Consider the following 17167-nt stretch of genomic DNA (forward strand, 5'->3'; position numbering starts at 1 on the left):
AAAAAAGATAAGAGGATAATATATGATTAAGATTGACATTTTTTACTTGAAGAATATTCTTTCAAACGCCATCGAACCATAGTCTAGCTCAATCCCACTAAACGCGTGACAAGAAACTGATGAGCACTCCACCACGATAGACATTACTAAAAATCACTAAGCATAAATAACGAATATATATGAATATACTATTTTTTAGCTTACAGCCCGTGAAATGTCAGCTTTAAAATTAGCCAACAACTAGATTGAGATCTCGAGCAATATTCTAGATAGGTGTAATATGTTTAATTTGGGCAATTTATTTAGAATGAATAACATAAAATATGGTAACATATAGAAAAAAGAAGAGAAGGGTGGCTCGTACCATCAATCTTGGGAATAGCTGAACCATCCCAATGACCAAAGGAGGTGGTTCAACAACCCCATTGACCGGCTACTGCCATGGTGCAAGCCACCCCTCCCCTCTTCTCTCCTACGTGTTGTAGCGTTTTGAGTTAATTACTTTCTTTCTTTCTCATTAACAGCTTAAAATTAAGTTTTAACCGTTAAAAAAATTGTACTGTAATTTTTTCACCGCATATAAACCAAATGGGCCCCTCCCAAATCTCCTACAATTTCTCCGGCCCTACACTTTGGAGTAGAGTGTGAAAGTGTGGGGATCCAAATCCACCATTTTTCGGCTTCCCACATATTCCAATTATTGGTACGGGAAACTCAATAAACTGAAAAGAGAAAGAACTATAAAAACTGAAAACTGAAAATTTGAAAAGCAACGGACAAAATCCCTTTTCACCCTCACCACCGTTTACGTCATCACCGGACCCACCCCCTCACGGCCCAGATTCACCCACATCACAACCGCACTAACTTGCACATTGCTTTCCACGGATTACGCATACAATCCTCTCTCTGTCTCACACTGAGAATCTCAGAGCTCCGAGTGAACCTGTTCCACCAGAAGCTAGCAAACAACTCCTCTCTCTCTCTCTGTCTTTGAGAATGACTGAAACCAATGAAGATTCGACTCCGAACCCGGAGCTGGATCCGGCACCGAACCCGAACAAATCAGAGAGGCGGCTGCTCAAGAAGTCCAAAACGATCGCGGAGCACCCGGGGCACACGCCGCACTTTCCAGGCCCACTCTTCCCGGCCGTCCGCCGCATCACTACGCTCCCCAACTCCCACGCCCCTCCACGGACGTCCGGCCTCCGCGTCTCCGTCCCCGGCGGAGAAGATCCCTCCTGGCACCACCCCAATAAAGCCAACGACCGCGACTACATCTACCCTCCCATCCTCGGCGCCTATCCCACTAGAGACAGAGCGGTCCCGGTCAAAGCCAAGCCTCGCAAGCCCGAGCCGTCGGATTCGAGCCGCCGTGGCCGTTCGGTCGACGTGAAGTTGCCGGATAGAACGAACCGTATTACAGCTCCTGTGGGTAAAACTGATAAAAACGAGAATAATAATAGACATTCGGATTCTAAGAAGCCGCTGGTGGAGCCGAGACGTCAAGTTTCGCTGGCTTCGACGAGTTTGGTGAGTCCACTCGGTGTAGGGAGATCTCGGGAATTTAAGCTGTTGTTGAGCCTATATTTGGTAAGTTTTTTATTCAGGTCCATTTGTTTAGCTGAAGCTTCTGTTTGTTAGCTGAGAAAGTGGATGAAAAGAGCAGAAAGTTGAGTTTTTGAATGCTATGAGTCTTCGACTGAGTTAGTTATTTAGTTGGTTAACTAGTCAGCTTAGCTAATAGCTTGTATGCTTTTTTATTATAGCTTAGATTCTGGTTGGTTTCTGAGGAAGTAGAAGAATAGAGAGGGTGATAATAAGTACTGGATGTCAAATTAGATGTAGTTTCTGTTTGGTTACTGAGAAAGTGGATGAAAATATAAGAAAGTTGAGTTTTTTAATCTTCTAATGATAAAGTAGAGGAAGTAGAGAGGATGACAAAAAAAAAAAAGATTGAATGTCATGGTGTGTCATGGTGTTTTTCGTTTTGGTTGCCCAATGGAGAAAATTAAATTATTATTATTATTATTTTCCGTTTTACATGGGAATTTTATCATTGAAAAACTGGCACTGAGGTTTTGTAATTTGGTTATCGAGAAAGAAAGGAACAAAATTAAGTTAAAAAACAATGATGTGTGGTAATTGAACGAATCTACCCATGTATAATATCAATTTCTTGTTATGTTATAATTTACAGCACATGCATAAGAAAAATAATGACATGAAAAAGATCAAGAATAAAGACACAGAATTTACCGTGGTTGACAAGATTACTTACATCCACGGGATAGCATGAACGATGCTTTCTCTCTTATTAGGGAAAATAATAATAGAATACAATATTAACTCATTGAGAAAAGCTCTATTTTTACCGGGGAAAAATACCTAGGAAAATGAGGACTCACATTGAGAGAAAGAAACAATTGCTAACATATTAAGTTCGAATTTCTATTTTTATTTTAAACTTTGTTTTTCCTATTCTTGTTTTGAGTTTCTTAGTGAGTGGATACCGCTGATGAGTTGCTTTTCAATTTCTTTTGTTATTGGGGTTTTAATAATTTTGTTCCAAATTTCTGTTGCAGCTCAGTTTCTCTTTTATATTATCTGTATCTTATGCAGTTTATCTGCAGAACAGAGTGGCAAAACTTCAGGTATCTGTGTTTTATTAGACAAAAGTTGAATGTTCCCTTTGATTTTTTTATATCAAGTTTTATACAAGTTTTTTAATAATTTGGTATGCTCACTTGCAGGAACAGAATAGTAATCTCTGTAGACTTTGCGGTCACAAAGATGGTTGTAATGGCAGCATCAGGGATTTACCATTTGAAGATATTAATCCAATATCTTATTTTGGTAAAGCTGACAGTAGAACTGTTGCGTTGTATACCGTGGTGGTCACACTTGTTATGCCATTTCTGCTGTACAAATATCTTGATCATCTTCCCCAAATCAAAAGTCCTTCGAAGAGGACAAAGATTAACAAGGAGGAGGTTCCCTTGAAGAAGAGAATTGCATACATGGTGGATGTCTGTTTCTCTGTATACCCTTATGCAAAGCTGCTTGCACTCCTCTTTGCCACTGGATTTCTTATAGGATTTGGTGGATTGGCATTGTATGCGGTCAGTGAGAGTGAGAGTAGTTTTGCTGAAGCTCTTTGGCTTTCCTGGACTTTCGTGGCTGACTCAGGGAATCATGCTGACAGGGTTGGCACTGGGCCAAGGATTGTTTCTGTCTCTATAACTTCAGGGGGCATGCTGATATTTGCAATGATGCTGGGGCTTGTTTCTGATGCTATCTCAGAGAAGGTGGATTCACTGCGGAAAGGGAAGAGTGAAGTCATTGAAAGCAACCACATACTTATTCTTGGATGGAGTGACAAACTGGTAATCTTCAAGTGATATGTAATTCTTGCTTTTGGCAAGCTGTTATAAAACTTTTGGGATGTCATTAATGGTCAGTTATACAATTTATCAGTGCACTTTTTTCATCACTGGAGTAGTTGTTGAAAGCATGAACTTAGTTGTCCCTGGAATTGTATGCTATTATGGTTGTTGAGATCAGTTGAAAAAGGAGAATTAGTTGATATGAATAGTTAAGTTTTTGTCCAAAAATTGGTTTCAGATGTAGACAGGGTGCCATTAATGGTACATCTATCTGCTTCCTGAACGTGCAAAGTGAACCTGATAGATGTACCTATTTGAAAGTGAAAACCGGAACCCATATGGTGTTAGCCCTTTCTGTTCCTGGCTTCTCTAAACCTGATCATTATTTGATTTGATGAATTAGGTTAACTGAAAATTCTTCAGGTCAAAAGTGTCAAATTCATTTTGAGAAAACAAATGAAAGTTAACTAATGATGTGTTGGCTATAGGGTTCACTCTTGAAGCAGCTTGCAATAGCAAACAAGAGCATCGGTGGTGGAGTCATTGTTGTACTTGCAGAACGAGACAAGGAGGAAATGGAGATGGATATAGCAAAGCTAGAATTTGACTTGATGGGGACATCTATTATATGCAGAAGTGGCAGTCCTCTTATACTGGCCGACTTAAAGAAGGTACTTTTTGGTATCCATGCTTCCTTTTTCTTCTTCCCAACCCAACCCCCCCCCCCCCCCCCCCCCCCCCCTCCCCAAATGTGGTTGCTCTTACTGTACAACTTAAAGAAGGTACTTTTTGGTATCTATGCTTCCTTTCTCTTCTTCTTCTTCTATTTTCCTGTGGTTGCTCTCTCTCTCTCTCTCTCTCTCTCTCTCTCTCTCATATTGTTTTATTTAATACTATAGTTGTCATTCAGGATATATTTTTTTTCTTTCTATTTCTTTTTTATAAAACCCAATTCACAGGTCTCAGTTTCAAAGGCTCGTGCAATCATTGTGTTAGCTTCAGATGAAAATGCCGATCAGGTTACTTCCAATTCTCAATGTCCTTATGCTTCTCTGTGGTTCATATTGTTTCTTGTGAAACAGCTCTTATGTCAATATATTTGTTACCAGAGTGATGCACGTGCTTTGAGGGTTGTGCTCAGTCTCACTGGAGTGAAAGAGGGTTTGAGGGGTCATGTTGTTGTGGAGATGAGTGACCTTGACAATGAGCCCCTGGTGAAGTTAGTTGGAGGGGAACTTATTGAAACAGTAGTTGCTCATGATGTGATTGGACGCTTGATGATACAATGCGCTCTGCAACCTGGCCTTGCACAGGTTACTTAATGAGTTCTGGTTACATTTCTCTTACAGATTTAAGGTTTATTGAAGTCCTGACTGTGCCAACCCCCTCATTTGATTTGTTTTTTGGGGGCGGATGCCGGAGGGTCTGTGTCTTTTTAATGCACTTTTTTTTTCGTATTAAACCACTTTTTTGTTGTGTGAGAAATAGTGTTTAGTGAGCTCCACTAATACTTCCAAGTTATAATAAGTTTGACATTGCATGTTCACTTCGTAATTAGGGCTAGTGTTTATGATATTTTTATATTCAAGAAATGAGCTGCTTATCCTTTTAAGATGCTGCCTTCCCATAGTTCCCTGCAATCCCGCACTATATGCTTTGTGTTGTGGGCACTTGATGATCTTTTGGTTAAAATACATAGGGGGAGCCATATTTATAAGAATTTGTACTTGATTACTCTGTTACTGTTATGACAAGTTAAGATTTTAGACAGAAAAAAGTAGACAAGAAAAAGCAAAATAAATCAATCACATCGGAGATGCAATATTTATGTGGCTTAGCACAAATGCATATGATCATAGTGGAGACAAATAGGAAGAAATTTGATTAACAAAAGATGAAGTACAATGGTGGTGAGAGACGCTCGAAATCCTAATATCCAGTACATCCAAAACCTCAAAATTCACTAAAAACCGCTCCCTATATAGGACCTACTTTGAGTTGAAAGCTACTTGTGCGTAGACGTATGCACTTTTGGATTTCTTGTTGGGCTTGGCCATGTAAATTATTCTTGTATGTGTAGCATCATTCTATTTTCTAAACTAGGTTGTAGCCTCAGACAAGGCACAAGGTTCTATATACATCAAATTTATAATTTTCTGTATTCAGTTTAAACCATATGTTGTTTAAGCCTAACAAAATGTGAAGAAATAATAATGAAGTTATGCAAAGTAATCATATGCAAAGTAATCATATTAAACCCTCAAGCAAGTTGTTTATACATAAAAATAATAAGAAAATGAGAAAAGATATTGACTTGGAGGTTTTTTTTGAGAACCTCAGTTAAATAAACTAGAAAAGGGAGATTATGTTTTACTATTTCTCTTTCTAATTATATCCATCTACTCAATCTTTGTCTTACATGTCATAAAGCCTTTGGATTATACAGCCTCTCTTCTGCAATTTTAAGCCACCTGTACTGTCACTTTAATTTTATAAACTGAAACTACAGATATTTAATCTTCATTTTTAATTTTCCCTTCTTTTGGCAGATATGGGAGGATATATTGGGGTTTGAGAATGCTGAGTTTTATATCAAAAGGTGGCCTCAATTGGATGGTCTTTGTTTTGAAGATGTGCTTATATCATTTCCTGACGCCATTCCCTGTGGAATTAAGGTGGCTGCTGATGGTGGAAAGATAATCTTAAATCCAGACGATAAATATGTTTTGACAGATGGGGATGAAGTCCTTGTTATAGCTGAAGATGATGACACATATGCTCCAGGCCCCATTCCAGAGGTTATTTTTCATTTTTATTCTCTTGTCTAAATCCGTGTAGCGTCAAATTGTGTGTGTGTGTGTTTTTTTTGTCAAATTAAAAATTCTGCAGCTGGGAAAGTTACAAAAACTGTATTTCTGACTTATTTCTTACATGATTTTGATAATTTCATCATGGTCAGTTGAGAAATTGAAAAGAACCAATGATCACTAGCCTTTCTTCCTGAGTTTTACGTCTAGGATCTAACCTGGGAGTGGAGAGGGTTTTGGGGTGAGGGCAGACCACCCCTTTGTTTGGGTTTCTATTGCATTCAATCAAAAACTCAAAAGCATAGATGCCCACCATTTACACGTTATGTAGTATTATCTTTTGCTGATTTATCTATATACCATAAGGATATTAACTGATGTAAAGAGGTTGATCTTTTCCATGTTGTGATTTACCTATTGGCATGTATATTTACACATTGACAGATATTGGTTCACTGATAACCAGATGGTTAAATGGAACATACTTCGTCGTTACTTTCTTTTGTGGAATGGGGAAAAATTTCTCAGTTGAAATTTCCTATCAACAATATTTATTTATTTTTGCAGGAACCATGAGTGAGATTTTTATCATATTTTCCCTTAAATATCTTATTCCAATTGTGTTTGATGGTTTGCTGAAGAAATAGTTTTTCAGTTGTCTTTCCTTTTCTCATTTATGCTCTGTCCATTCTACAGGTACGTTGTGGTCTTTTTCAAAAAGTTCCTGACCCTCCAAAATTTCCCGAGAAGATATTGTTTTGTGGCTGGCGTCGAGACATTGATGATATGATTATGGTAATTTGGTCATACATACTTAAATCTCTCCCCCCCACCCCCCATTAATGTCACCTTAAAATCCTGCATGGTGAGCATATGATGTATAAGAAGTCCAAGGTGTTTATAACTAACATACAAAAGCAGAGATAACTTACAAGTTAAATGTTAAAGAAAAAGAAGAACGCGGGAAATTAAGATATATGGAACTGGAATCTCTACATAATCCTTTAAATGGAGCTCCAACTTGATCTAAGGTCTGCACTGCCATTTTTCAGGTTCTAGAGGCATTTCTGGCTCCAGGTTCAGAACTGTGGATGTTTAATGAGGTTCCAGAGAAAGAGAGAGAGAAGAAGCTTACCGATGGTGGACTTGAAATATCTAGATTAGAGAACATAAAACTCGTCCACCGTGAGGGAAATGCTGTCATTCGACGGCATTTAGAAAGTCTTCCTCTAGAGACTTTTGATTCTGTAAGTCTTATATTCTTCTTTGTTCTCTCTCTCTCTCTCTCTCTTTGTGTGTGTGTGCGCGTTGCGTGCATGTGTTAGCATACCAACTTGAAAGAATATAAAAAGTGCTAGGGCTGGATTGCAAGTGTTTGATTTGTTAAGTTGGATTTTGGAAGGGCAAAGATCATGATATGCAGGTGAGGCTTATGGTAAGAGTTTTATGGCTACACTGATGCATGAGATTGATAGATATCAATGGGAGCGGAAACAACACTAGGATTCTAATATATGGAGGCTTGTCAAAGAAGGCTTCTTAGATATTAATGTAAATTTGGTGAGTCTTGATGATGGTTAAAAGAACATAGAGGCTTCCTAGGCCTATCGGTTAGTTGACTGAATTGATTGTTGAAAACAATTGGGTGAACAAAATTGTTCTGCAATTAGGGTGGAAAAAATAAATGAATTCTTAAATGTAGAAAGTATATGTCTCTGAAAACAGAACTACCGTTTGAGGTTTTCCTTGTGTCATTTTGGATTGAAGATTTATAAGAGTTTTCCAAGTGATCTAAACGGACTTCTACAGAAAATCATGTAAGATTTATGGGTAGATCTAGTTCTGAAGGAATCTTTTCAATATCCAAATATTTTAAGTAAGCCTATACTTTGATTTTATTACCACTAAAGCTCTAGATTTGAGTCTAAAATATGCTAAGTTTTGTACTTATACATACAAAGTTACAAGGATTTCATTAGTTCTTGGGAAAGCAAAGGAATTTCTAGATCACCATTGACTCATAACCTGCATCCTGCCAATCAAGTGAACAGTGGTTATAATCTTCTCTCATGGCACTATCCAAATGAAATATGTGGCCGCTTATCATTTTGCATATTATGGTTATAAGCTGCAAAATGCATGAACCTGGAATTTTGGTGTCGTATGTTAGAATCTGTTCTGAAACTCCATGGAAACCCAATCTTCCTTCAAACATGCTAATCACCACAAAAAACTTATGCTGAAATTAAAACTGGTTGCCTCTATGCGACTGACCTTCTTACATCCTAACTTATACAAGCTACTTACAACATTTCAAGTAGCATGGTAGTTAATTTCCAATAAATATGTTTTTTTTTCCTTCTTTTCTTTTCCAAGCTTTTTTTTAAGTATTTTTGGAATTTTATTGTGTTTAATTTGTTTTAAAATACTAACTTTATACGGACAGATACTAATTCTTGCAGACGAATCGCTGGAAGACTCAATTGTTCATTCTGACTCAAGATCTCTTGCCACCCTTCTCCTTATCCGAGATATACAGGTAGCTAAAATTGCTGAACTTCGTTTTAGCGTTAACATGTCTTAAGTTTGTCATTCTCACTTGTGTTTATAGCACAACCACAACTTTTATAAGCGTATCAAACCCTAAGTTCATTTGGATTTTGTCACTTCTGACTACTGATAAAGGCTGCATGTTATTTAATGGACTGCAGTCAAAGCGTCTGCCATTCAAAGATACAAAGTCACCTTCTTTACGGTTATCTGCGTTCTCTCATAGCTCTTGGATCAGTGAAATAGAGCGAGCTTCAGACAGATCAATAATAATTAGTGAAATCCTGGATTCTAGGACTAGAAACCTGGTATCAGTATCCAGAATCAGTGACTATGTGCTATCAAATGAACTGATCAGTATGGCACTAGCATCAGTGGCTGAAGACAAACAAATAAACCGTGTTCTTGAGGAGCTGTTTGCAGAGGAGGTACTCTTTCCTATCCCATCCCTGGAATTTTTTTTTTTTTTTTTTTTAAGGAACATAATAATGTCTTTGATAATCGTAACTGATCCATTAGTCTACAAAGGCGTTCTTATCTGAAAAATAATTTTACCTTTCTAGAGAGGATAGAAGTGGCAATACAATACAACCTAGGAAGAGGGCATCCATTATGACCCAGTTAATATTTTAACATTCTATTTGTAGTAGAAGGAACGAAATAAGACAATGAGTTTGATTCCATATTGCCCAACAGATGAACTGTTTCCATTACTATTTGTTCCACAAAGATAATAAGATCTTAGTTGAATGTAGCTTTGTTTGCTCTTTTCACATCAAATTCAGTCATGCAGTGGAGTCACCGATGCTCAACTTGTCAAACCTTTTAATTGAGCTCCTGATCATGCTCTTACTGATCATAACCTATTGAAGTTAAAATCTAGAAAATTAGAATTTTGTGTGTTTGACTTGTTTCTATTGCAGGGTAATGAGATGTGCATCAAGCCTGCAGAATTCTATTTATTTGACCAGGAGGAACTCTGCTTTTATGATATAATGATTCGGGGTCGTCAAAGGCAGGAAATTGTCATTGGGTATCGCATCGCAAATGCAGAGCGTGCCATAATTAACCCTTCACCGAAGTCCAAACGAAGAAAATGGTCCCTTAATGATGTTTTCGTTGTCATTTCATCGGGTGAATGAAATGCATAAAAGAGCAGCTGTTTCTACCAATGCCTGTGCTAACCCACCTCGCCCCGGCCCTCTCAACCCCAATAATATAATATCTTAACACTAATGATTGAGAAACTGTGAATTCTTAGGGTTAAGAAAGCTGCTAGTTATTTTCTGAAAGGAAGGTGGTGAGGTCTTCAAAGAGATTGATTGATTTCTAATTCCCTAAGGGAAAGTTTTGCCTAGAACACAAGCTTCTTGTAACTTAATTGGATTGGAAGATGCACATTGGCTGTTGAGGACAGGGTGAAAGGTTTACAGTGACTCGCAAATATGTCGTATAATTGTACGAAAAATTGTGTCATAAAGTGAGTAGATCTTTGATGGAATGGATGGAACAACACCATTTTTGCGTATGATCAAGTCATTTTGACCTGGAGAAGGCAATAGAAGAATGTAACTGTTTAGTTGAATCCTAACAGTGATTTTGTATGTTCGATGTAATATATTCATTTTCAAATGCAGTAAATTACAATGCGATTCCCAGCAGATTTTTAGGTCTTAAATCACCATTTATTCCAAAATGTTAAGCTTATAGGAAGAAATAAATTTAATTACTTAATCATTACTTTAACACTTTTCCTTACGTGTGGGCTCAAACTCCTTTTAATCGGTGAAACTTAACACGTGGAATATTTAATTTAAATCAGAGTAAATTGACGGAGTTAATGTTTGAATTCGAGATCTTTGGTTCTGATATCATGCTAAATCATTACTTGTCTTAAAAGCTTAAGCTTATGGGAAAATTGGTGATTTAAGTAATTAAATTTACTTATTCTTATAAACTTAAACTTTTAGGACAAGTGATGATTTAACACGTTGATAAAAAAGAAGTAAATTTAATTATTTAATAATTACTTTAACATTAGGCAAATGACAATTGAATGGTTGGATATTATTATGGAATTTCTAATTTGTTTAGTGATTTCAGTACGCATGGTTTGTAAAAATAACAATTTCAAAACATAGAAAATAAAAATGTAGTTTTTTTTTAAAATAGTTATCCATTTTGATAAAATTACAATTTTGCCTTTAAAACCGTACGTTTTTTAAAGCATACATCCTTGTATTATTGAAACTGATTTTTTTTCCCCTTTCAAAAGATAGTTCAATTGACTGAAAATTACGCCTCATGAAACAAAGATACTAGTTCGAATCTCTCTCTCTTTTTCCTTTCTTAGTGCATACATAGAAAAAAGAACTGGCAATTTTTTCAAACACATTCTCAAACAGGACACTTTCATTAATTTTGTTGGTTAAACACGTACGTTTAGCTTATGAAATTGCGAGCAAACACAAGCATAAATAACCATCACTAGCAAAGAGATTATTGACATTAAAGTAGACAATCAATCAATTTATAGCACTAAAATGCAACATTACCACAACAAAGCTTACAAAAACTCCCACCACCAAGAGCTAGACTGTCTCTTCACTTTTCCTCACACTACAAAGCTTTAACGCTTTCTTTACACAACATATACACCAACAATTTCATGAAAAAAAATTAAAGGAAAATTGCATCAATCACTCCTAAGAAATCTTTTAAAATGAAATGTTCATCATGTCCACCACCAAGTTCTCCATCATCAATGCCTCAGCTTGTCCAGAGCATTGCACCTCTCTACCTCCCTTACCTGCATTAACATTTAGACATTAATTAGCATGTAATTCTTAGCAAAAACATAAAAACAAATAAATAAAAGGTAAATGGCAGATCAAACCTACCATAATATGGGAAGGACATGCTGCTCTTAGTAGTAGTTTTAGGCAGCTTGAGAGGGCATGATGAAAGTGGAAGAACAGGGAGATTTTGGCAATTGCATATTTCAATCATGTATCCATCTGGGTCATGGAAGAAGAGCTGGTCAACTGTAATTCCACCTTCTTCCACCACTGCTGTAACATACTCTATATTCATCTCCTCTAGTTTCTGCATAATGAGCTTCATGTCTGAGCATTGGAATGAAATGTGGTTGTCTTTTGGATTTATTGCACCCTTCTTTGTTGGGAGATTCTCTGCCTCAAGCAAATGTATGCCAATACCATACTTGAACAACCTAAAGAAAAGGAAAAAAAAAAAAAAAAAACCTTTTAGTTATGGGGTTGACCTGGCTGAAAAGAAAGCAAGTAGCTCAACCAAGTGGCTACCAAACTTGACAAAGACCCAAAATAATAATAATAATAATATTATTAAATTCAAAAATTGAAGCTTATAGGAAATAGTTGATTTAGTTTTTTAATTAAGAGGAATGATGTCACTTTTCACACTAGTTAACCTATCGTGTTTTAAGTGGCCGAAATGAGAACTTCCTTATAAAATAGGTGTTAAAAAATAATATTACTCATTAATTAATATTCTAAGACGTCTGAGCTCACACATTTTCTTGACAATTGAAATTTAATATTGGAGAAATTTAATATTGAAAATATTTAATTTAAGTGAAAGGTGATAGATAATGACAGTTTTTTTTGTCTCCATTTCAAAAAATTTATTTTAGTCTTATGTTAGATTAAATTATTGTCTTAAAAGCTTGCACTAATAAAAAAAAAAAAAAAAGAAAGAAATACACAAATAAATCAGCATGCGCAAACACTGACTGATTTGATGGCATGTGAGGTGAATATGTCAAAAACAAAAAGTGAAGCACAAATAGTTATTCATTATAGTAATAAGAAAAACAGTAGATCATGGGAATCATATGATAAAAGTCTCAAAAGTAATTTGAAGCTGAGGAAAGGACAACATAACCAGGTAAAATCACCTTTTCTGTTTCTTTTTTTAAAAGATGTAGAAGCACATGCTGACATAATCATGTTTCTAAAAATTTCCAAGACAAAGCATGGTACACATTTATTTTTAGGATATAAATTATATATATATTTTGAAAAAGTCTATATATACTTTCAAACTACCATCTAATTGACAATGCCTCTTAAACTACCAAAAAATTAACAATATCCCCAAATACTAACAAAAAGACAAAAATAACCTTAAATTCTTTTCATTAAGAAAAAAATACTTCAATAAAAAAAAAATTAATTTCTTTGAAAAAACGATTTTTTTTTTTTTTTTTTTTTTTTTTTTTTTTTAATTTACACACTTTTTTAAATAACTTGTTTTTGTTTTTTATTTTTATTTTATTAAATGTGTTTTCATCATTACAGGAACATTGTCAATTTTTGATAATTTAGAAGACATTGTGGCAATTAAAAGTTTAAAAGAACATTATCTAGTATGTGGTAGTTTGAAGGAGTCTGTAAACTTTTCCTTTATTTTTTATTAGTTTATACTTTTGAGAGAAATGATTTTTGTTAAGAAATAATTTCTAATTGCATGTGAACAAGCTTTTGAACATGTTTATAAGGAGTTGACAACCTTTTTTTATTGAATCAGTTTTATAAGATGAGTTAGACTCACAATATCATTTATGAGTTGAAAGTTTACAAATATCGATTAAATGATCAAATTAAATAATTACTATCGTCTTAAACTTTTGAGATAATCGATAATTTATGATTTGTGACGATAAAGCCTGAAGTAGATGATTTGTGACCATCACAACTCAGCCAACAAGTAGATCTGGCCTCTGGGTTGCAAGCATAAACAAACACACACAAAAGTTTTCTTTTTGAGAAAGCAATTAAAACCCAGAAAAGAAAGAAAAGAGAGAACAAAAAAAGCAGGTGCGAGATGAAAAGAGAGGGCAGGGCATACCAAGCTCCTTCAAAGTTGAAGGAGGAAGGGCGTTTGATCATAACAAATCCCAAGACCTCCTCATAGAACCTCACAGACCTGCTCACAGACTTGCAGACATATGAGACATGATTCAAAGACAGTAGAGGCATTGTTGTTGAAGATGATGAAGATGAACCAAAAGAAGAAAAGCTCTCAATCTCCCCCACTTCTCCAATATTTCCCATCTCTCTCTCTCTCTCTCTCTCTGCAATATTGTGTCACTCTAGAACTTTCAATGCCTGAGAGTGGTGTTTGTATAATATACCAAGTGAGACTATCATGAGGTTTTTATAAAGCAGAAACTATGCTGTACAATTTGTATGTGTGAGAGTGACAGACGAAAGCAAAAAAATGAAAATAAGAAAAATAAAAGGACACCAACAGAAAAATGAAAATAAATAAATAAATAATCTAGCCCTACCCAGTCAAAGTGAGGAAAATTCTTCTGAAGGAGGCAAAAGTATAAGAAAAATATTACTCACTTTTGTTCACACACATTCAAAGTGCATATTCTTAATGTAGCCGTGAAAATTATTTTTAAATCTAAAAATTTAATAATACAAATCAAATAACCTATATTTAAAGTGTGAGAGTGAGAGTATGAATATATATAATATATCTTAAAGTAGTTGAGAGAAAATACAAAAACAAATTAATTGAGCGTAGGACCATTTACATTTATATTTGACATTACCTTCGTTTAATTGGTATATTATTGGATTCTTTATTCAAGTATGGGTGGTGATCTTATCTTCCCTGTGCCTGCAATCTCTGCAATGTATACATCAACATTTCTGGCTTTAGGTTCGTATAGATTTGTTTTGATCTGAATTTTTTTTTTCTTCTTCTTTAATCGCTTTGTGCGGTCCATTGAGAGATTTAGGTTACTTGTTTAACCCATTTCTTAATTATTGAAATTATTTTTGCACTATTTTTATTTATTTTGAATCTATTATTAAGAACTCTACCATATTTTTAATTTTAGGATCACCAACTTTTTCATTCTTAAAAAGTGGGGAGGATTCTCTCTTATAATTCTTTTTTTTTTTTTAAAGGATAAGAAGGATTTCATATCATTGACAGCTGGCTTACTGTCCACACAGTCAGCAAGAGCTTTGTTAATTGATAGAAGCATGTGCACCACGTCAAATTATTTACTAAAACAAGAAACACGTGGGGATTTGGTCAAAATATTTATTATGGGCCACATTTCTTTGAAAAATGTCTCTCCTGTCCTTTCCTCTCTTCTCTCTCCTCTGGGTTGGTTTGCAATATTATTGATTACTTGTACTCAACTTAATTTGTAGTTGGTAAGATGGATTAATGTATCGTGTTTCACATTTCGTGTAAGTATTATTCCTATTTATTTCTTTCCGTATGTACCTCACTTTGCTAGACTAATCACTTTCTCTTTGACATTTGAAAGTATTTGCTACTTATTTATTTATTTATTTTCTCTCACTGGTTGTTGTAGGTAGGGCTAACGTATTCCGAATGCAATTATTTGTGTAATATTTTCAGTCGTATTCATAAAATAAAAATCTCTCTTTTAGATGCTCGTATCCTCGTATGAATTATGTGTTTACTAATTGCATTGACGTAATTATTGTAGTTGTTACACACTATCCACATATTAGGTATAGACTTTTGTGCTTATTTTTGACTTTATATATATATATTTTTTTTCTTTTGGGGGTTTCTATTAAGACTTATTTTAAATGATTTTGAAAATAATTTTGAACCGGTTTTAGTGTTTTGGGTTTGTTTTAATTTTTTTTAAGTCCTAATGTTTTGAAAGTATATTAGCTTCACATTACTTTGAAAAACAATGTAAACATAATCTATACTTATCCAAAACAACGTTATTTTGGTATTAAACACTAAAACGACGTTGTTTTGGAGAATTTCTTAAATATAATTATTGCATGGATATGCCTAATAGTAAAAAAAAAAAAAAAAAATGCCAGAGAAAGACTATTGCATGGATATCATAAGTGTAATAGATTGGATGAAGGCCGGACATTTAAGATTTTTTTTTTTTTTTTTTTTTTTTTTTTGAGGTTTGGAGGGGGGGGGGGAGTGGTTGGGGGGTAGGGGGGGTTTTGTTGTAACATTTTGCATTCATATCTTACACTTATCTTATAATATCTTATAATATTGATGTAACAATTTCAACTTTCAACTAAATTTTGGATTAATGGGGGTTTTGTTGTAACATTTTGCATTCATATCTTACAGTTATCTTATAATATTAATGTAACAGTTTCAACTTTCAACTAAATTTTGGATTAATTTGTTAAATCACTACTTGTTATGTTGATGTGATTGTTTCAACTTTCAACTAATTTTTGGATCAATCTGTTAATCGAAAGGATTACGATTAAGATGCGTCCACTAGACATTCTGGGCCATTTATTGTAACCATAAGTTTCTCTCTGTTAAAGCAATATGATTAAGTGATTAAATTTACTTTTTTCTATCAGCTTAAGCATTTGAGACAACTTGTGATTTAACATGATATTATAGCCAAAAGTCTTGGGATCGAACCTTGACTCCGTCAATTCACCTCCCATTTAAATTAAATATTCTATGTGTTGGGTCTCACTTATTAAAAGAGAGTAATATGATTAAGTGATTAAATTTATATTTCTTTATCAGCTAGCGTGTACGGAGTAGTTTGGGGTTTTCCAAAATACGTCCGTACAATTAGAGTTTTCCTATAAATATTTTAATCCTAAGTCATTAATAGTTAAATATAGTTGCACTCTTCGATCTGTAGACGTAAGCACATTACCAAACCATGTAAATTTGTGTCTTGATTTTCTCTTACTCCCTCTTTATTCGACTTCGTATTATTCATCATTGTTGGCACAATAACAGCAATTAATAATCAAAAAAAAAAAAAGAAAAAAGATATACCTTCGATTATCCAATCTAGGCCACTTGTATTTTAAGGGGAGGTCTTAAGTTTATCCTAAGAAAAATTGATGATATAATGAAGGATTTATGTGAAAAATGTTAAACATATTCATTTTGAACATATGTTAATTTAATAGACTAAATTGAATAAATTCTTTCAACTTAATTTGAAAAAAAAACTTTATACTTAAAAAAAAAAAAAAGTGATAACTAGAAAACCTTGCATTTTCTCAAAAGTAGAAGATTTGATATAAATAATATTAACCACTTATACCTTGGACACATTGAAGTAAGTTTGGACGCTAAGCAATTTGTTTCTTCATTATTTTATTAAAGTCTAAAAGCTTTACCTCAAAAAAAAAAAAAAAAAAAAAAAAACCACTTATGCTCATCGAGGGAGCCCGCAAGTAGATCGACGTGACCATATTGAAATGAGTAATATTATACTTATAACTATTTTTATAATTTATTAACATGTGAAAATTTGCAATTTTTTTTTTAACAAAAATCTGTAAATTTCATTGATGAAATATCAAGAGTATAAGCTCTGATAACACAGAGCATAAAGCTCTGAAAAATCATAGCAAAATGCTA

General features: G+C 34.4%; 2 protein-coding genes across 2 annotated transcripts; one reads left to right on the forward strand and one right to left on the reverse strand.

The window, feature by feature from the left end:
* Positions 1-909: 909 nt before the first annotated feature.
* LOC132178848 (ion channel DMI1) lies at positions 910-10397 on the forward strand. The gene is made up of 12 exons (XM_059591416.2): positions 910-1593; positions 2586-2654; positions 2754-3386; positions 3875-4057; positions 4346-4405; positions 4496-4699; positions 5936-6184; positions 6890-6988; positions 7246-7440; positions 8640-8732; positions 8905-9171; positions 9667-10397. Exons 1-12 carry the CDS (start codon positions 1000-1002, stop codon positions 9883-9885), a joined length of 2865 nt encoding a protein of 954 aa, XP_059447399.2. The 5' UTR covers positions 910-999; the 3' UTR covers positions 9886-10397.
* Positions 10398-11204: 807 nt separating this feature from the next.
* LOC132179201 (glyoxylase I 4) lies at positions 11205-13921 on the reverse strand. Its single transcript, XM_059591869.2, has 3 exons — positions 13634-13921; positions 11644-11975; positions 11205-11552 (listed from the first exon to the last, which is right to left on the reverse strand). The coding sequence occupies exons 1-3, from the start codon at positions 13837-13839 to the stop codon at positions 11461-11463; spliced, it is 630 nt and encodes a 209-aa protein (XP_059447852.1). The 5' UTR covers positions 13840-13921; the 3' UTR covers positions 11205-11460.
* Positions 13922-17167: the final 3246 nt, after the last annotated feature.

The sequence above is a fragment of the Corylus avellana genome, chromosome 4, assembly GCF_965113065.1.
Source record: "Corylus avellana chromosome 4, dhCorAvel1.hap1.2, whole genome shotgun sequence".
Lineage (NCBI taxonomy): Eukaryota > Viridiplantae > Streptophyta > Magnoliopsida > Fagales > Betulaceae > Corylus > Corylus avellana.

Bases quoted from the DNA above. Each gene is read 5' to 3' on its own strand.
- LOC132178848 (XM_059591416.2), top strand. From the start codon at position 1,000: ATGACTGAAACCAATGAAGATTCGACTCCGAACCCGGAGCTGGATCCG. The intron at 2,655-2,753 runs GTATCTGTGTTT...GCTCACTTGCAG, and splicing joins ACAGAGTGGCAAAACTTCAG to GAACAGAATAGTAATCTCTG. The intron at 4,406-4,495 runs GTTACTTCCAAT...ATTTGTTACCAG, and splicing joins CAGATGAAAATGCCGATCAG to AGTGATGCACGTGCTTTGAG.
- LOC132179201 (XM_059591869.2), bottom strand. From the start codon at position 13,839: ATGGGAAATATTGGAGAAGTGGGGGAGATTGAGAGCTTTTCTTCTTTT. The intron at 11,976-13,633 runs GTATGCCCTGCC...CCTTTTCTTTAG, and splicing joins TTCAACTTTGAAGGAGCTTG to GTTGTTCAAGTATGGTATTG. The intron at 11,553-11,643 runs GTAGGTTTGATC...ATGTTAATGCAG, and splicing joins CATGTCCTTCCCATATTATG to GTAAGGGAGGTAGAGAGGTG.